The 21580-nt window shown below is 38.9% G+C and overlaps 1 protein-coding gene across 1 annotated transcript; it reads left to right on the top strand.

Moving 5' to 3' along the window:
* Positions 1-1167: 1167 nt before the first annotated feature.
* On the top strand, positions 1168-9104 carry LOC131219333 (PLASMODESMATA CALLOSE-BINDING PROTEIN 3-like). Its single transcript, XM_058214413.1, has 4 exons — positions 1168-1325; positions 2030-2269; positions 3635-3668; positions 8631-9104. Exons 1-4 carry the CDS (start codon positions 1274-1276, stop codon positions 8866-8868), a joined length of 564 nt encoding a protein of 187 aa, XP_058070396.1. The 5' UTR covers positions 1168-1273; the 3' UTR covers positions 8869-9104.
* The last annotated feature ends 12476 nt before the right edge of the window (positions 9105-21580 follow it).

Raw genomic sequence — 21580 nt, forward strand, 5'->3', positions numbered from 1 at the left:
TCCAGAGCTTACATGGATCACACCGTGGAAAGCAGTGGGGACAATAACGCCCACCATTGAAACCTTCATAGGGCCCATCATGATGTTTATTTGCCATCCAACTTGTTCGTAAGGTCACACAGACTTGGATAAATGGAAAACAAAAATATCGGCTTGATCCATAACTCCTGTAGCCCGTAAGAAGTTTTCAATAGTTGGCCTTCAAGCCCCATTAGTTTTTACGGTGTGTTCCACTTGAGCTTTGGAGCTACCTAGTTTTTGTGATCATGCTTTAAAATAATCTAAAAAAAATAAATGGATGGTATAGATATAGCACATATATCTTTATGGGACTCATAGATCTTGCTGGCAGTAATACCTCCTTTTGCTAGATTTTAAATGAAATGCGAATGTCTCTCACTGCTGGTGTACAAAAATTGGAAAAATCCTCTCTACCGATGATTTATGGAAATCAGAAAATTTTTGCATGAAACCAAAAATTGTTCCATCCCACCTCATCCCAATCTTTCTCATCCTCCTAAGCAGCAATGGGATCAATGCAATTCCATCCCACCTAATCCAATAATAAGTAAAAATGGATGGACGGCGTGGATAAAACACTTACATCCATGATGGCCCCACATAGTTTAATCAGTGCATAATCCACTTCAAAATACTAAACTTAGGTGGTGGGTCACCAATCAATTAGACCAGCATGATCCTTGGGGATTTTCATTTTCCACGTTAAACAGCTTCCATGACATATGCACGTTACATGAGGCTCACATGTCTACAGCTCATAATAATCTCTGGAAGGAGTGAAATGGTCAATTTTCAAACACGAGAGCTAATAAACTATGTGGGGCCCGCTGTTTTATGAACGGTATCGAACCCTATCCAACAGGGTTCCTCCACTAGGCTAATTCAATCACTGGCTGGATCACACCCATTGTAAAACCTCTAAGTTTCCATGGTGGGCCTTAGCATTATTGGACGGATTAGATGACATGTGACCAATTTCAGCAATGTGTCGGACGACATACGTGCACTATAAGCCCACGTGCTAATATACCTCTGGCAGAATCTCTAAAGAAAGGGTGTATTTGCAATAAGCAGAACTTGAGGGAGGTTATTATAATATTCATAGTTTATAAGGGGTATTTACAAATATCCCGAACATATTTTGCACTAGCTAGGAGAACTCTCCTCAGGGAAAAGAGCCCTTTCACCTCCTTACATTCATCCCTCCCGTCCCAGTCTCTCTCTCTCTCTCTCTCTCTCTCTCTCTTCATCAATGGCTATTCTAATCCTTCTAGTGCTTATCTTGGCCATGGCTGGTGGCTCAGGTGGACCTTTCTAGGCCTTTTGCCACTCATGTTCTTGGTCATGACAATGGCTATTCTGGTCCTACTGCTTATCTTTCCTTACATATTCTTCTTTCCTTACTTTTATATATGCAAGATCTATGCATTCTTCTATAATATTACATGTTTTTCTGACATGGGTTTTCCTTCTTTTCTTCTATTTCTCATGTTTCTTGTAAGATGCATGCATCTAGAGTCCACACACCACATTTTTTTTAAGACCATACTTCATATTACATGTCATTGGACATGAGTTTTGGAAATGATATCTACACTCACCTTGATTGATAGGTGCACCACCCTTTTCAACTTTTGGATTCAACTTTGTACCATCATATTACTAAAAGTAAAAAGAAGTGGTGCATCTGTCAAGAAGGTGGGTGCTTTTTTCATGTAAGTTGTATGTATAACTCTATTTATATGTTTTAAGACATGGGTTTTATTTCTTTACTTCTATTTTGCTTTTTTCATGAAATAAAAAAAAAAAAAACTATGTAAAGATGGGTTTTCCTTTTTTTTTTTTTTTTTTTTTTTTTTTTAAATTTCATGCTAGATCTATATAGAGCTTCTACATAGAGATGGGTTTTCTTTTCTTTCATTCCTTGTTTCCTTTTTGTTGTGTGTTTTAAAGCTATGTAGAGAGGGTGGCTGATGGTGTCATTTTTTTTTTTTTTGGGTATTGGAAGGTGCAACATGGTGTGTTTGTAGGTCTGATGTGAGTGATGCGGCCCTTCAAAAGACATTGGACTATGCTTGTGGAGCTGGAGCTGATTGCAATCCAATCCATCAGAATGGAGCATGCTATAATCCCAATACTGTGAGAGGTCATTGTTCTTATGCTGTCAATAGCTACTTCCAAAAGAAAGGACAGAGCCAAGGGACATGTGACTTTGCTGGCACTGCCACTGCTGTTACAGCTGACCCAAGTAAGCCCCTAAAAAACCAAGCTCCATTTTTTACACCTTAAAAAAAGGAATAAATGGAATTGATATTTTCACCCACTATATTTATACATATACCCTATCTTTTCTATTTTTTTTTTTGTAAAAGAATGTATATAACCCACATCCATTTTTGCATCTTAAGAATGAAATACACAAAAAAAATGGAAATGATATTTATACCCACCCTGATTATAGATAAACCCTTTATTTATTTTTTTAGCAGAATGGTACAAGTTTGTACCATTATACCAATGTAAAAAAAATCCACTTCCTTTTTTTTATCTTTTAAAAATGAAACACATACAAAAAATGGATTTGACATCTATACCCACCCATTCTTTTCTAGTTTATGTAACAAAGTGGTACAGCTTTGTACCATTTTGTTTAACTAAGAATAGAAAGGCTAAAGTGTGTCTATCAATCAGTGTGGTACAGATAGTGACTTTCACAACAAGCATTTATAGTGGCTTTCTATGTAAAAATGAAACATAGAAAAAAAAAAAGCAACAGGAATTGATATTTACACCCACACTAGTTATAGATACACCTTTTTTAATTTTTTAATTTTTTAATTTGCATAGAGTAGTACTAAAAGTGCACAGATTTATCAGTGTGGGGATTGATATTTACATCCACCATGACTTATAGACACTATTCTGGTTTTGGTAGTTGAATGGTGCAAAGATTTGTGCCATTGCATTGCTAAAAGTAGAAATGATGGGTGTATCTATCAAGCAGTTGGGGTAAGAATAGTGTCCGAGAAAAGGAATTAGAATTGATATTTACACCCACCTTGATTTATGGATGGGGTTATGATCAGGTACTGGCCATGATACCATAAGGTTCCCTTTCTGCACAATTTCCTGGCAATGTGTCACATGTGTAGGACATCCAAACCATGTAAAAGGTTGGGCACATCATGAAAATCATCAGTCCTGAAAATCAGGTGGGCCACACGGTCAAGATGAAGGAACAACTGATGATCTGACCCAACATGCTGGTTTGGCATACCCCATGAATGGTTTAGCCCGATTCTCGTATCAGGTGATTTTCATGATATGGCTGATCATTTGAACAGTTCAGATGTGTTAATCATGGAATGCATTGGTTGGAAAAATGTGCTGACGGTAAGCTTATGTTACTGAGGTGATACCTATAATCTCTCTTATAGATGCACGCATTGGATTCTATTTCTTGCAATAGAATGGTGCAGCTTTGTACTATATATATTTTTTTAATTACTAAAGTTGACAATTCAGGCGTCGATGGTGGGCCCCAAAAATTGATAGGATTGATTTTGTATTTTTTATTGGCTGTTGATTGTTGTTTTTCGTCGATGATTTGTAGGCTCTACTGGTTGTGTCTATCCTTCAACCCAGAGGTAACTCTCTCTCTCTCTCTCTCTCTCTCTCTGTATGTGTGTGTTATGATCTCATGTTATTGGCACTAGCTTCTCTCATGTGTCAATGTGGCACACCTGTGCAAGATCCAAGCAGTTCGTCAGGTGGATCCCATTAGACAGATGCCTCATCTTAAAAATCAGAATGATCGGACCATCAGTTAGGCCACACTTGTATGTTGAACTTGGACCTTTGGACTTGAAGGGCTTGGATCTCGGACGTCATGTCCTACATGTTATAAGAGTGCCAACTCACATTGCACTTAACATTCCCTTTCATCAGGTGGATCAGATACGATCATCAGATGGGTAAGTTGTTTTGTTGAATTTTGACCATTGATCAGTTTCTAACCATGTTCAGGGCCAAACTGCTCAAGGGCTTGGATCTCTCACACGTGTTCCACATTGCCACATGTGCTGAAAAAGTGTTCTTGACTGAATTTGCCTGCTTTTATCTAGTCAAAAGATGAGGCTTCTTTTATTGAAAGCAAATCATGGCAGTATTTGGTTGACAGAAACCATAGGATCCTGCTCATCAGCAACAACAGGTTGGATTTATCACACGTGGGGCTAATGGATTAATGATCCAAACCGTTGTAATTATGGGCCACTACCCAAAGAAGGGCTGTGCTTAGCTGTATTTCTTCACCCCAACCATGTGTATTTCTAGGCCACAACCTCACATCCATGTGACAACCATCATATCAACTATGGGCCCCACATGCATGAAATCTAACCCCCTCACCAAACTACATTGCTTATGAGCAGGATTCAATGATTCTTCTTTGGTTGATAGCCCAAGTCTTATCCAAATGAGAAAAACTTCGATTCTACGACATAGTGTGAAAAGGTGACTCAAATTAAACTGTCAAAGTTACTTGTGGGCCCTAACTTAGATCGCTATGATTTGATTTTCTAACCATGCAATTGGTGGACATTTAATGGACCGAGTAAATGGAAAACACCATAAATGTCCATTAGCCAGGGTTCAAGATTGCCCAATTGACCTTATATTGTGATGATGACCTATCAATGGTGGGTCCCACAATTTGGATGGTTTAATTTGAGTTAATGTATGCAACATGTGTGCCTGCGTGTCAACCATCACACTCTTATAGAGTCTCAAATAACTTGCTTTTGTTGGATGGCTTTCTTTTCATTTCCTTTTATTTTGGTGGGAAGAGCATTTCTCCTTTGCTTTTTTATTTTTAATAATTTTATGTGGTATAAAGCAATGTCTTTATTGAAGGGTCCGCATCCATCTCATCTATTTCAAGAAGTTGGTAGTTCGCTGTTCCTTTCAGAATATCTTGCTCCTTTTTTCTCTCTTTGATTGACCATAAGACATCCACTTTTACCATTTTTATTTTTTGGACCTTGGACTGATTTCCGTCATTAGTTCGGTCCAAAATGGTTAAACTGTCGGTCCAAAGTGGTCCATGTATAGTGCTAGTTAGGGGGGTTACTTGATACACATGATCAATGAGCAGGGACTCAAAAAACCATCTGAATTGTGGGACCTGCTGTAGTTAGGTGGTCCTGGCCTTTGATCCTCTGCCATTTGTTTGATAAATTTGGACAGTTGATTTTTTTTTTTTTCATTGTGGCCGTCTACCAATCGGGCACTTTTGAAATTGAATTAGTTATAGTTTTCGGTTTATGACCATTTTCTGATTAGAGCAGGCGGGTGACATGTTTACCTAAAAATATGGATGATTAAGAGACATTGATTGACTGTCCACATGTGGAGCATCTGATGATCGGGTAGTGTGATTTTGTGATAGGGCGTGTTGCATGGCGGGACCCACCTGAACTCAGGTTGTGCAGACTCATGCCATATGAGACACTCCTGTAATCCTCCGGTTTGTTTTGATGGGATGTGATACCAGAAGGGCATAAGTAGTCATCTTTCCATGGTATGGAGAACGATGTAATCATCTCCGGACCTATCATGGATGGCCCACTTTTTGAAAGGCACATCCATCAAACAATCTTTGCCATTAAGTTCATTTTTTTTTTCCTGCATGGACGGCAGGATTGATAGATGGTTAACGATTTTTTTTTTCTACCATCACTTCGAAGGCCGCTAATCATATATCTAGATCATCTGATCCATGTGAATTTTGAACCATTGATACCAAGTACTAGATGGATCTCCTTCTAGATGCCCTTCCTTTTTGTTCCACATTAGCTATGCTACAGTGGTCGTATCATTTTAAGATAGATTGGGTCCAAATTCAATCTACCATGTGTGGTCCACCTAATGATTAGGCAGGCCTCGGTTTTCTAGACCTACAGTTGGTTCTTGTCGACATTTATCAAAGGGGAGTAGCTTTCGTACGTTGAAATTAAAACTAAGTAGGTTTTGGTTTCCCCTTTGATGATCTAACGTTTTGAATATTTCCATTGGGAATCGATAGGTGTGGCCTTGTTTTCTCCATTGAATGGCACATGTGTGATCCATGCCATTCATTTAGGGCCCGTTTGGATACCATCAAATAAGCTACCTTTTCTACTTATAGAAGTAGATAAGTAACTCATTTGAGATAAGTAACTCATTTGAGACAAGTAAGTTTGGTTTAAGATCAAATATACTTTTTTTTAAACTTAAAAAGATACTTAATCACTTCAGCTTAATAAGTAGAAACCAAGATAAGCTACTTGAGGCATAAGTAACTTATCGTAAGTTATTTACAATCCAAACGCCCCCTTAGTGTCCACTGAGAAGTGCGAACATGCTACATGCCAAAACTCAAGGTAGTAGATTGATCTAGTGAGCCCCACATGTAGGTTGAATCATAGTTCTCCTTATTGGGTCCACTTGAAACTTAGCCAAATCAAAGTCAACTTGACTTCGAGCTGAGTTTCTGGGAAACTCGCTCCAGACTCGATGTCAACTTGACATGACTCACGATGACTCAAACTGAATCACTCGGTGAGTTATTGAGAACAGCAATAAATCAGAGTAGTAGACTAATCTATTGAGCTAAATGGGTTGACTTGAAACTTGGCCAAGCCAAGCCAACTCTATGAGATTTCAGGCCATGTTGCGGGGAAACTCATTTCTAGCTCAAGATGAATTGTGGAGTTGACTTGACCAATCGATGGTCCATGGTGTGTCGTAACGGCCATTACGGGGCCGTAAAGGCAGTTACGTGAAGGTAGTGGTGGCAACAGTTACATGTTACGAGGGCTGTATTGGCCATTAAAACTTGCATTGTAAAGGTAACGAACGGTGTGTCATAACGGCTGTAAAGGGCGTTACATAAAGGTAATGGTGGCAACGGTTATCAAGGTATTCCATATTGTTAATAGTGGCCGTAATGGTCACCATCATTACTGATACAGGTATTGGCTATATGGGAGTGTAACGATTGTTACAATCCCTGTAATGGTTTAAAATTTAGAAAGTCCATAAAAATGTAAATATTTCAAATATGTATTCATTTTTTGTTTTGAATATGTTTATGGTTGTGTATTGGTCCACTCCTTGGTGAGAGTATTCTATTAGACTATCTAGTGAATTTGTGAACATGATTATGTCTCTAATGTTACAGTGGTTTTTGGAATGAGAAAAGTGAAAAAATGATCACTTTTTTTAATGGTACGGGGTTAATGGTCGTTATGCCCCGTAATGGCTTTTACGGCCATCGTAACGGCCGATGCAGTTGTAAAAAAACCAATTGCCCCATTTCACCCCCATATCGCATAACAGTCATGACCGTTACCTATATGTATTGGCCTTTACGGGCATATCGTAACCGATATGGAACACCCTAACAGTTCCATGTTACGGGTATATAATAGCCGTTACAACCCGAATTATAAAGGTAGTGTTGTAACAGCCATTATGGGGCTTTAAAGGCTATTACGTTAAAGGTAAAGGTAACGGTGGCATTATACATTATAGGGGCCGTTATGGCACGTATTGTAAAGGTAACAGTGGTGGCCATTACAGCCACCGTTACCACTACAGGATACCTTGGTCTCAACACGACTCACATTGACTCGAACCAAGTCACTCAGTGAGTTAGTGCGGTGGCAACAATTATACATTATAGGGGCTGTTATGGCTCGGATTGTAAAGGTAACGGTGGTGGCCATTACAGCCATCATTACCACTACAGAATAACTTGGTCTCAACACGACTCACATTGACTCGAACCGAGTCACTCAGTGAGTTAGTGTGAACATTAATAAAATGTAAAAATTGGGAGGGCAGAATCAAAATCACAACTTCTACAACAAGAGAGATGGGCTTGTGGTCAATTGGTTTTTAGTCACCATGAGTCTTTGTCGAGTCGACCAAGTGGTCTAATCGACTCATAGGTCCCCTCCCGTGTCGGGATCAAGTCAAACCCAGGAGCAATTTCCCAGCAACTCAGCTCAAAATTCACTTAGTCAAGCTGAGTTCGAGCTAGCCAGTTTTAAAACCATGGTCCATGATCTTAACTTATATAAATATCTATTCCTATTCCCTTTTTCTTAAAATTTATAAATTATTAAGAGACGAGATCCAGGGTGTCATCAAGTGGGCCCCACTTTGCAGATGCTGCTGTTTCACTCATGAGGTGACAAATGGACAGGCTAGAAGGACAAACCTATTAGTACAAATTGTATTATTTCTGTTCTTCAACATACAGCTTTTTGCTGTGCTCTGATCATTTGGGGATATGTTACAATGATCCAAACCGTTTATATGATGGGCCTCAGTTTGGATGGGGACCCCAAAAAAATCTCACAGTTGAATATGAACCCTCTGGTCATTTAAATACCTGTCCATCGAATATGAACCATTGATCTAAGAGATTATATATAATCTTTTAATCTTGAAGATTTTCGAGGTAGCCCCCGGCACCTGCGTATCTCATCAGATCAACGGTTTTGATCACCAATATGTGGCCGCCCCTGAACGATCTAACGGCCTGTTTTTTTCTTCTTCAGTGCTGCAGGGACCACACCAACCACAAGCACAACCACCCCAACCACAACATCACCCCTTACTCCCACCACTACAACAACCAACACCCCAACTACTGGAGTAATGGGAGGGATCAACCCAGGACTGGGCCCCTCAGGAGGAATAAACAATGATTTCAACGGTGGATTTCTTCCAAAGGCAGGTTTGGGTCCCATCTTCCTAGCCATCTTGTTTTCAATCTTAGTCATGTTTAGGGGTTAAGATAGAAAAGACCCAAAAAAGGTGTTGGTGGGCCAATGCCTTGGAGAAGTGGAGCTTGATTGATGGATGAGATCTTACTACTGCAAGTGGGTGGTGGGGCATCTCTATAAATATTTCCCACTATAGTTGTTTTTTTCTTTTTTAACCTCTCTTTGGATTTTTGTATATGTAGGATAGTTATTTTATTAATTGAATGAGAGAATCTGGACCTTTCTCTTTGTAGGGTATGAGAGTAATCTGGTTTGTTAATAGGATGGACGGTTGTGATTAGTTTCTATTCGTTGGACTTGATCTAAAAGGGAATCTTGAACAATTGATCTATATGGATGGTGGGCCTCACCATGCAAAATGTGAAAAAATCAAGGTTCGCTCTACTGCCAGGCCACACCTTGAACAGGCGTGGGGTCCACCTAATGAGTGGATGGGCCCCACCGTTTTCACGGCTTGATGGGGGCTACCAGCGGGTTGTACCATCAATTACCATCGGCTGCATGACATCTGATCCGTCCAATAGGTTGTCTAGATCATCAAATCAGCCGCATCTATACTTGTCTTTTGTTATCAAGGGCTAGAGATTGTTTCCTGTGGTGTGACCCACCTATTGAGTGGATGGGGTTGATTTTTGCACTAGGTGATCCTTGTGGTGGGGACAATCTATTGGAAGGTTTGGATTGGGCTGGGTGGACCGGTTGGATTGGACTGTAGGCATTACCCCTCTTTCATGGTGGGGCCCACCGTTTAGACGTCATTGGATGTCCTGCACAGTGACACATACGATTGCAAGATGAGGCTCACTGTAAGTGTGCAGCCAGCTGTTTGTGATCTGTTGTATATATATATATATATATATATATATATATATATATATATATGCTTGGAAGGATCTGTTGTCATGGTGGGGCCCACCGTCTACATGTGATGTGTGCTTATTGGTATGTGGGTCATTACCCATCTAGTTGGTACTGATGTGATGGATGTGATGAGTGATCCGAACGGTCCATCCGATTGGCCCAACTGTGGATTTTTAGCAGGAATTGGCGATTAAAAACGGATGGTGGATTTGGATGGTTAGGAGCAATAAGATCGGTACAATTTGGGGTTGAGGCCCATCCAATTGATTATGTGGTTGATAAGGATCCATTAGATGGATCCAATGTAAACGTTTTGTAGGATGGCGTAGTGTACAAATGGGTGTGGGGCTCACCATGTGGTTTTAATTACATCCAATCCTTGTTTCCAAAAACTCAGGTGGTCCAGACCCATGTAATGGGATAGGTCTATTATATGGCGTCCATACATCTATCTTGATTGGATGCATCTTCTGAATGGATTAGATGGCATAGACAAAACACAGTGGGGCCCACATGCAATCTGCTTTTAATGGTGTTGCCATCCCAACCGTTCCTTTTGTGTCCCACCTGAGTTTTGTATACACCGAGAACATTGTGGTGGGCCCCACACGTTGGTCTGTACGTTAAGCCAGCCTCGAAACATTGTATTGGATCGGATTACAGGAAATGGTGTTGAGTGACCGCTGACCATTAAAAACCTTTTGGGGCATAAAAGTTTTGGATCAAGATGATCATTGTTTTTTTTTTTTTCCCCTTCATCTAGGCCTGTATGACCTAATCCACATATTGGATATCAAATAAACAGTACAGTGGGCCATAGGAGAATTTTAATGGTGGATATCCAATCACTATTGTTTTCCTGTGGTATGGTCCACCTGAGACTTAGATAGGTCTATTATATGGCGTCCATACATCTATCTTGATTGGATGCATCTTCTGAATGGATTAGATGGCATAGACAAAACACAGTGGGGCCCACATGCAATCTGCTTTTAATGGTGTTGCCATCCCAACCGTTCCTTTTGTGTCCCACCTGAGTTTTGTATACACCGAGAACATTGTGGTGGGCCCCACACGTTGGTCTGTACGTTAAGCCAGCCTCGAAACATTGTATTGGATCGGAGATCATCAATGCAATTTTGGGCTATGCCTCATCCAAGGGATGGTCTTTTGGCTTACTAATTAGACGGTTATGATCTATATCCATATCCAGTGGCACTGGACGTGGATTAGCTACTGACGGCTTTGGTAGCTATCTCCCTACGCTATTGAAGTGATGTCACCAATTTCTGTGGGCCCCACCAAGAGGTATGTGTTGTATCCACACCGTTCATAAAATTGGCAAGATAATTTTAGGGCATGGGCACAAAAATAAGCAAATCCAAAGCTAAGTGGACCCATTACAGAAAAAACTGGAACAGTGACGCCCACTGTTGAAACCTTCCTAGGGCCCACATTATGTTTATTTGAGATCCAATCTGTTCTATGTTCACATAGACATGGACCAAGGCAAAACACAAACATCAGTTTGATCGATGACTTCCGTGGCTCCCAATAAGTTTTGAATGATAAAGAGTCCCTACTGGTTTCTGTGGTGGGGTCTAACAAAGCACAGCTATCCCCTTTTCTACATGAAAGCAGATGCACCCAAATCCCTCAAATATACGTCTTCTTCTATCTATTTCCTGGATATTGTCAGCATAAAAACAGGTATTATAGTATCTTGCAAAGTTGTACCTTATTTTACCAAGATTGCTTATCCTAAAAGATTGTTGTAACAATATACGTACAGTAAACTCAAGCAAGTTTTCCACGCATTATAAACTCTATTATTGGTACCAGAGCTATTTCACTTTTCTCTGATGCTAATTGGGCTGGGTCGGCAGCAAAGATGATAAATGCTCTACGTTGGGGTTTTGTGTCTTCCATGGACACAACCTGATTAGGTGGTCGGCAAAGAAGTAGCCGATGGTATCCAGATCTAATACCGAGGTGGAATACAAGTCACTTGTAATGCCATGGTTGAAGCTATCTGGATTAAACTATAACTTCACGGCCTTCATTATACACATTTGAGTGCATCGGTTTTGTTTTGTGATAATATAAGTGCCACCTATCTTACGTCCAATCCGGTCTTACATCAACAATCGAAGCATATCAATGTTGATCACCATTTTGTACAGTAGCAAGTTACGCAAGGACACATCAAAATCTAATATATTGCCACTCAGGATCAATTGACGGACATATTTACAAAGCCTTCATCTTCACTGCGTTTCTCTTACTTATTGAGCAACCTTCATGTGGTCGAGACCCCTCTCAGCTTGAGGGGGGTAATAAAGCACAACTGTCTCATTCTCTGTATAAATGCAGAATGCATCCAAATCCCTCAAATCACTCAAATACACGTCATAAAAATGGATATTATAGAATCTTGTAAAGCTGTACATTACCATACTTAGATTGCTTATCCTAAAAGAAATGATCTAATAAATGTTGTAATAATATAGATCCTAAACTATATAGGATCTCAAACTTGTATACATGTGTACGTTAGTAATACAGAAAACTCAAGCAAGTTTTCCATATATTGAAAACTCTATAGGGTCCACTTAAGCTTTGGATCTGCCTCATTTTATAATTCTATAATTACATAGACATTTTATTTTGAGCAATATCGGATGAGGCTCAACCGGTTTTTAAGCATATCTGGCATTGCTTCCACCGGTTGTGGGATTTGTTGCCCTGGTTCGCGCTCAGTTTGCACGAGCCGTTTTTTCAAAGGATCTTATAGCTCGGGAAAACCAAACCTAGCTATGTATCTCTCTAAAACTCCTATAAAATGAGGACTTGACCTTCACAAAGTTTTAAGAAGTCTTACAAGAGACATATATGGAGGGTTAGTGACAAAGAAAGAAAGTGAGAGATAAAGAAATAGAACGATGAGGTTCTACATGTAACATTTCGAATTTTCGTGGCCCGAATATATACTTGTGCTTAAGAATTTCGGATGTTAATAATGTAAAAATTAGTGCTTTAAAATCGCACATTATTTTTTTCTTCATTTATATCACATCCAATTACATTCACGAAGGTAAACATTCACGAGAGTAAAATTAACTGTATTTATTATTAGAGTAAAAAACGTCCGACTAATCTTCAAACGCCTTCTCAATGGGAGCTTATTACATTATATTAAAGTAAACAGCGGAAAACATATAAATAAATAAATTTTAATGATATTCTTCTTCTTTATTCAAACATATCTTCTACAGAATGATTATTGACCGTATCGTCAACCTGTAATTCACCCGTAACATCTGTATGGTTGGAGAAGGTCAATGCCATACTCATAATGATCAATATCCTTTAACATTAACAATAATTCAAGAGATTCATAAGAATAGTGTGATGGTTCTGATACGTCTCCTATTCCACCACTACGAGTGGTATCAGTATGCGCAATCAATATATATGAATGATGCCTAACAAAGTGTGTGTGGTCCATCATATGTAGTGATCATCACAATGTGGTATATAATTCATAGAAAACCTGGCTCACCCCGCATCCCATACTAGGGAGATTCGTCGGCATGTCCAACACTACCGTGGATTTACGTGAACACCTCAAAATGACATAACACATGGATTGGACGTAGTGATCATCACAATGTGAAATATAATTCATAAAAAAACCCGGCTCACCCCGTATTCTCACACTACGGAGATTTACCGGTATGTCTAACATTACCGTGGATTTACTTGAACCAAGAGGGTCACTACTCAGAGCGCATTACGTCCACGATAAAATATATGAATCACTAGATGTGAGACCTCTAACACATCACTTGCATCAATGGAAAAATAAATCGAACCATGAGAGTTTTGGACTTCCAAGAGACATACCTAAGCCATAAAGAGAGGTAGCATAAGGCTAACCTAAAAAGGAGAAAAGTAGTAATAAGCTAACTCAATAAAAGAGAAGAGTAGCAAATAGGGTAACTCAACAAAAATAAGGGGAGATGAGTAAAAATGCAACTCAATATAGAGTGGAAATAAGCGTTACTTTAAAAATTGGCAAATGGCAAGGCTTATATCCATCACCCACATGAATTCATAAAAATCACATATAATTAAAATCATACCTTAACCATAATTCCCAAAAGGATAATTAATAATGTTACATCAATCAATTGCATGAAAAATTACAGTAATATGAAAGTATGTAAAAACAAGATAAATCATATAAACTCAAATTAGTGTAAGCTTAAAGGAATCCCTCACCTTAGTCTTAGATCTAAACTCTAAGTAAATATCCATGTAGGAAAGCCTTTACATGAATCACGACATCGCTTGAGTAAGAGGGATACAACACATATGTAGAGAAGGAAGATGATGATGGGCGTCTAGGCTTCTCCTTCTCTTTCTCTCTCCTCCTTGGACGTTGGGAGTGTTGGCGTGTGAGTAGAGAATGACATACACTCCTCGTTTTATAAACACTTGGATTGAGTTTCTCCAATTTGACTTTTTTAAATGATATTTCTTTAAATCTAATTCATCTAGGTCGGGGTCGTCGAATAGGGCTGGGGTATATGATTTTTTTGCTGATCTGAAATTTAGATTGACCTATCTTGAAAATTCTCCTAACAGGTGCGAAAAAGAACTTGATCTCAATTAATGGTCAACACTTAATGATCAAAGCCCAATTTTGGGAGAAATGTGTAGTCAGGATAAGTAAACGGTTGGACAAAATTTGATGGTTGATCGATGGTAGAAAAAACCTAAATCTAAAATTTCACCTTTTGTACCAAAAGGAAGGAGCTGGTTACAACATTCAACGGTTTAGGATTATACATCGAGGTCTAAATTTTGTATAACCTCGTAGTCATATAAAACCAAAGTGTGATCCAAATTTGAGTTGCGATGGATGGAAGAAAGTGAAATATCCAAGTCGTTCATATGATGAGAAATATCTTACTACGATTACCCATAAGGTTTCTTCACTTGATGGACACCAAAATCAATAGTTAAGGGCCTGATTTATCATTGGGTTACATTACAATGATCTAAGGGCTGAAATTTGACATGTATGGTGAATTTATGATACATAGGTATGGTATAAATTTTCACATCAAACGGATCGTGAGAGCCATGTGATCTAGAATTCAAGGGCCTAGGTTAATGACATTTTCGTAATTATTGTTGATATGAGAGTTTTGAGAAATCTAATTATCTACATGATTGTAGACACGTTTCTAAGTAATTCTTACAAAAGAACTTATATCTAAATCATTATGAATAAAGAATTATTCACCAAATTAATTAAGGGAATATACAAATATCAACTAACATAATAGATGGTCAGATGATATGTTAAAAATATAAAAATTTAATGGTTAGTACTCTGATCATGTATGTAAGTGGGTGTACGGTCAGTTATGTAAACGAATGATTACAAGTGGGTATTTGGAGTGATCAAAAGGCAGAACATGTATACCGTTATATTCAAGTGATTTGTTCATATGTGTAAGTTTCTCAGATTATAGTTTTGATGGTGGGTTAGACATATTTATAGGTGGTGAACAGGATGAATGGATCCAAATCTCAATTTGATATGTACGAGCGGATGTGGAAATCAAGTAGTTAGTTTACTATGATCGGGTGGTCCAAACTCAAAGTGGACGGTTAGATATCTTTACTTATTGATGGATAGTTGGATAAACGATTGGTTATGATGGACAAGTGGGAATACTTGGACATATGATGATCTTGTCTTAAAATCAACGGTCGGATGACGTGATCTATAGATGAAGATCATTCTCAACGGTCAGATTCATGTTGGATAGGAGATGTAAGGTTAGGATAGCTAGATTAGTATTGTACACATGCATATATTAAGTTAAATTTCATAGTAATACTCGAGAACTTTCAATATTCGGGTGTTGAAAAGTTCGGGGTGTTACACTACCCCCTTTAAAATAAAATTTCATCCTCAAAATTTAATTACTTCTATCATTCTCACTGATTCATCATGCTTAAGTTTTCAATGTATTCCTCGCAAGGTAGATATATATGTCTAGGTGTGCGTATAATTGACTACATGAAATCATGGTGGAACCCACAAAGTTTACCCAGTGCCCTTAGCGTACTTGTGTATTGAGTAACTTAGTACGCAATCCAATTCCCTGAGTACTAACCCCGTTGGTACCCACCTTGTTTTCACTCCACCTATTTTGCTAGCTCATTTTATGACATGATCCCAAAAATAAGGTAGATCATATCTCAGGTGGACCACACCATTGAAAATGATGGTGATTGAACGCCTACCATTACAAACTTCCTAAGGTCGATTGTAATGTTTATTTGCCATATAACCTATTGATTAGATAATACAGACCTGGATGAAGTGAAAGCACAAATATTTACTTGATCAAAACTTTTTGTGGCCCTTAAGAAAATTTTAATGGTGGGTGTTTAATCACCACTTTTTCTTACCATGTGGTTCACCTGAGATTTGGATCTTCCTTATTTTTTGGCACAACTCATAAAATGATATGATAACAGAGGATCCCGACTCGGATAAAATACATGCATCATACTGGGGCCTATGGAGCACTTCCAATACCATCCTATAGTGCGGTGGGTACTGGCAGGGTTAGCATGCATTCCAACTACCTCCAAGCGGGCTGGCAAACTAGGGAGGGTTGGGATGGGTCCTATCATGATCTGTATGTAAAATTCACTCTGACAATAAGGTGAATGGCAAAACTTTAGCCATAGGGCTCAAAGATCAGCCGCAACCATCAAATAGGTGGGCCACATTAGAGGAAACATTGTGGGGTGACTCTCACCATCTAAATTGTTTCAGTTTTTGTAGCTCACATAAATCATGCATGTACCTAACTTTTTTGTCCCCACGCATGAATTTCCACAAGGAAGATAATGGTCGGAGTGGATCTCGCATAAACATCTCGGTGGACCTTGTAAAAAATTCTATAGTAGGTGTCAACCTCTCCCACATTTTCCCTTGGTGTGGCCCACCCGAATTACTAATCCACCTACTTTTTAACCCCTGCATATAAATTATCATCACATACCTCATGGTTGGAATGGATTTCACAAAACAATCACGGTGAGTCCACCCTCAGCCTACCATTTAAGTAAGCCCGCCTTAGTGCGCATGAAATCTCCTACGGGCTGTGTGTGTAAAATATCCATCCTTCGACTCATGTAACCATCAGACGGATGCCCAATGGACAATCCGGGGGAAAGTTTCCATGTCCGTTCATAGCATGGTGTCTTTGCTAGGGAAGGGCTTATAGCCAAAGGACTGACTTGAAATGTCGAGTTGTACATTTTGAGGAGATTTATTCGAACTTCTTGTATCGTGCTGGTCTACATGTATTAGCATAGTTCACATTCCTGTCTTTACATTTAGCATTCTAGTCTCGTATTGTTCCCTTTATACTCTTGTCTTTATATTCAACATTACAGTCTCATACTGGTCCCTTTACATTTATGTATGTACGTTCTTGTCTTTTGGTTACCTCATTTTCATCCATTTTCTTATAAAAATCCAAAAACAAAGGAGAAAGGCAACAAAACAAGAGAAGGTAGAGAGCAAATACAGAGAATGTCAGGAAGGGGGAGCTAGAAGTAGAGGTAGATGCACCTGACGTAACTTAACCGTCAGTAATCAGAAGCTCTGCAGAATCTCGTAAGCTTTTATCTCTCTCTCTCTCTCTCTCTCTCTCTCTCTATATATATATATATATATATATATATATATATAAATGTTCCATGCCAGAGCTACTCAACTCTATTTTGTTTCAATATCTTCAAAAAAAAAAAAAAGGAATAGAAGAGAAACATATTATGAAAGATGTTCTGATTCTATTCATGAGAGAGAGCTAAACCATCTTATAATCATTACACCCAGAAGGCAGTTAGGGGTTCGACACCTTGCAAAGCCAGCTTATCCAAGCATCATTCGAACATGCACACAAGCCAACATGTTTGTCCAGGGAGATTTGTCAGATTTTACCCCTGATTCACCCATACAACAAACCTTCTAACCTATGACGGACCCTACAATAGCCGGTCTAACTTCCAGCATGAATATGATAGAGAACTTGATGACCCAATTATTCAAAAAAGTAGCCCAACAGTCTATCCACAACGCACAACAAGCTTTCACTCATATGGATCTTTCATATTCTACCATTAACCAATTCCAATCTATCCATTCCAAGGGAAACTAAGTCTCTTTCCAATATCCTGCATCAGCTCGAAGTCTCACCCATCTGCAACCAAATGCTAGCCAACCAGTACTTCACCAAGCGTGCTCTAGCCAATCTCAATTCAACCAGTTCCAACCACCTCCCCCAGTGAGAGCGCTGCCCAATTCTAATTTGGATAACTACATGTTAAATCCAATCCAGCACAACCTTCGATCTCTTCACCCGCTTATCCTGAAGATAGGCTCACCTTGATACAAACGTTATTCTAAGGACAACCTTACACCAAAAACCGAGTTTATGGTAGGACAACCTTATTTCTAGAAAGGTCTTTGTATCAAGTCTCAAATCGAAGAGGAATATACAAAGAAATACAAACTGAATTGAAATAACTTGTAATTAAAAATGTATTGTTCTAGGGACAGCCATACACCATAAAATGCAACCTTGCTGGAACAACTTTCAAATGAAATTGATAAACAAGCTTATAAAGGAATAGCAAAAAGTAAATTCTAAGCTATTACAACATTCTCACAAAGCTTGAAATAATTACAACATTCACCACCATACATACATCCCACAAAAAGAATAAAAAAAATTAAAAGAATAAATCAATCAACCACAACTCAAAGGATTTATAGTGGTCCTGTGTGTTCACCAACCGTTATCCAACACACAAAGTTACTCCACTCCTAATATCCTACAATCTTAGCGTCCACTAAAGATAGGTTTTCCCGGGTCACCCAAAACCCTTACAATTGTGTCTTTGTATGTGGGCTTACACAATTAAAACCCCACTTCTGAGTTTTGCTTTCCTCAGATTACCAAAATAACAAGATTTTTCCGGCAATCTCGAAAGAAACCAAAATAATAGAAAGGAATTTACAATATGTAAAATACCGGAATATCTTCTTCGTTGTGGCAGAATCAAAGTAGATGATCGAATGTCCAAGTTCAATGTCCAACTTCAACAATGGTTCTTATTCTAATAGATTTTAAATTAAACCAAATAGGCTTGCCTTAATTGATTTTGATTCCAAAGAAAGGGAATAACAATTCCTCTTAAAAGCAGATTGGAATATAAGAAACAAAATCAATTAAAATAAAGCTAAGGAAAGAAGATATTAAATAAGCACACTTAGCTTAAATGGAACACAAAATTATCTCTCGAAGTTCGACGAAGATTGGCTTGACTACTATATTTAAATCGATGATTTCTTCGAGATTCGTGCACTATTTATAGGTCCAAACATATCTAGATATCTGATCTCATATCCATGTCAACTTCTCTCAGCTTATTTGCATAGGAGAACAACTGGAAGACAGAATCCAAGCTGTCACAATTTCACCGTGGCCCCACCAGTGCATTCCTTTTATAGAAAGCTAAGTAATAAGAGAGGTCGAGTAGACATACCCCTAGAAATAGGGATACCTCTACTCTTCATCCAACAAAAACTAACCATTTCATTACTTTAGCGTAGGGGAGGCCGACTCCTCGTCTATCGGAATAAAGACAACAACAACAACAACATCAACAATAACCGTAACAACTTAGGTGGAATCCTCGATATTCCAATCAAAATAGGCAACTCCTTTACCCCAATCTTACACTGATACTTTGCTCATGTTGGTTCAGAAACAATTGCTGACTCTCATGCAGCCCAGGCCTCTACCAAACCCAATGCCTATGGGCTACAACAAAAATGAATATTACACGTTTCACCAAGGCATGAGGTATATTATGGAACACAGTTTCTCTTTGAAATATGAGATTCAAAACTTTATCAATCAAAAGAAAATCACAATCACACCCCCTAATTCGGAAACTGCACGCAACATCAGCATATTCCAAAGTCATATGCCACAACATTCAACAGGTACATGTACATCAAGAATGCCAACAATCAATGCCATTCAAGGGGATTATTCCCCCCAAGCAAAGCGGTTTTTGAATTACAAGTAGGAATTTGCCCCTCTTATCTTACAAGGGGCATTCCCAGCTCAGGAGAGGATTCCTGCTCCCATCTACCAGTCCACAACTATTCAGCAACAATGGGACCAACCCTTGGTCTTGCAAGGGTGTTCCCCTCCAACCAATCCAGACTACAATTAGGGGGTTTGTCTTGGGACCAGCAACCAACAATGCTCATGGGAAGAGCACTAGATCCACCCAACTTTTCTACTAATTCGTGCTACAATCAGGGTACATCTTCGGACCAACAACTAGTGGTGCTCATGATGTTGCACAGCATGCCAATAATGCAAGTGAACCGAGATCCAATCTCGAATCTCACCCACAAACAATAAACAGGAAGAAATATAATCTAGAAGTGTAACGCCCTGAAAATCGGGGGATGAGCAGGAGCCCAACTCCCGAGTTCCAACGCATCACTTATGTAACATAGATAATGGTGATTAATGTTGTCCATATAAGTGCATTAAATATGAATGAGATTATACCAAAGCAGCATATCATACTCCAGTGATAGTTAAATTTCGCAAGCGGAAGACTGTGATACATATATAAAGCATATAAATTGTTGTAAGTCCCCAGAGTATGAACAAGTTACCAAGTTAAATAATTACATGTTTGGTTCCAAAATATACAAAATAAGGAAGTGTAATGTCAACTATCCACATCCCTGTAGCCCCGATGACGCAACTCCAGGTCTACATAGACCCGCCAGAGAGTTGCAAATAGGAGGACTCCTCATCATCATGGAAATCCGGCTCCGCCTCGCAAGCATCGCCATCATCTATAACTAAATCAGGCTCTGGTTGGTGTTTTAAAATACCATCCCAGAGTGGGAGTGAGTGATCAACTCAGTGGAGCTATAAGGCAAAGGTTAACATGTTATCAATTCAATCAAGCAGTAATGATAAAGCAGTACATCAATCATATCCTAAGTACTTTTGTTAATGCAAGGATGGCATGCGATAATGATACATGCCCTCGCCTGCACTCCCTCAGTGACATCATCTCACGATCGCGCATGACAACCTCCCTAAACGTGCGCTTCCTCACCAAAGCACATGCAATGTGGTGTATGATCGTGTTAGCCAAGTTCTTGTTTAGGTTTATTCAAACAACGTATTCAGGAAGCTAAGGCACCTCCCTGTATATCACTTAAACCTTGAAGTAGCTCAATCATGAAAGTGGCTTGAGTTTCAGCTTGAGTCTTGAGTTCAACTTGAGTCTTGCCTTGTACTTTCTTTTTCTTTTCGGCTTGAGTCTTGTTTTGTGAGCAGCTCTTGCATTCAAGATCTTGTCTTATGATCAGTTCTTTCATTCAAGATCCTGAGTCTTGTACTTGAGAGCTTTGCTTGATGTGAGCTTAGCTTGTTCATGAAGTCTTGAATGTTGATCCTTGAGAGAGCTTCACTTAAGCAGGTTATATAAAACATAACAGATACTAGTGATTTTGGCACCACAAATTTGACAACAGACAGGGATATAAACTATAGCACTTACAATCTCCCCTTTGTCAAATTAGTGACAAAACACATAACCAAACAAAAGTAAAACAACCGGTTAATACATGCAAATCAATAAGCAACATTAAACATTCAACCAGTTTCAACATTCAACAAGATCAAACATATATTCTTCTTGACACCCCACTC

Source organism: Magnolia sinica, chromosome 11 (genome assembly GCF_029962835.1).
Source record: "Magnolia sinica isolate HGM2019 chromosome 11, MsV1, whole genome shotgun sequence".
Classification (NCBI taxonomy): domain Eukaryota; kingdom Viridiplantae; phylum Streptophyta; class Magnoliopsida; order Magnoliales; family Magnoliaceae; genus Magnolia; species Magnolia sinica.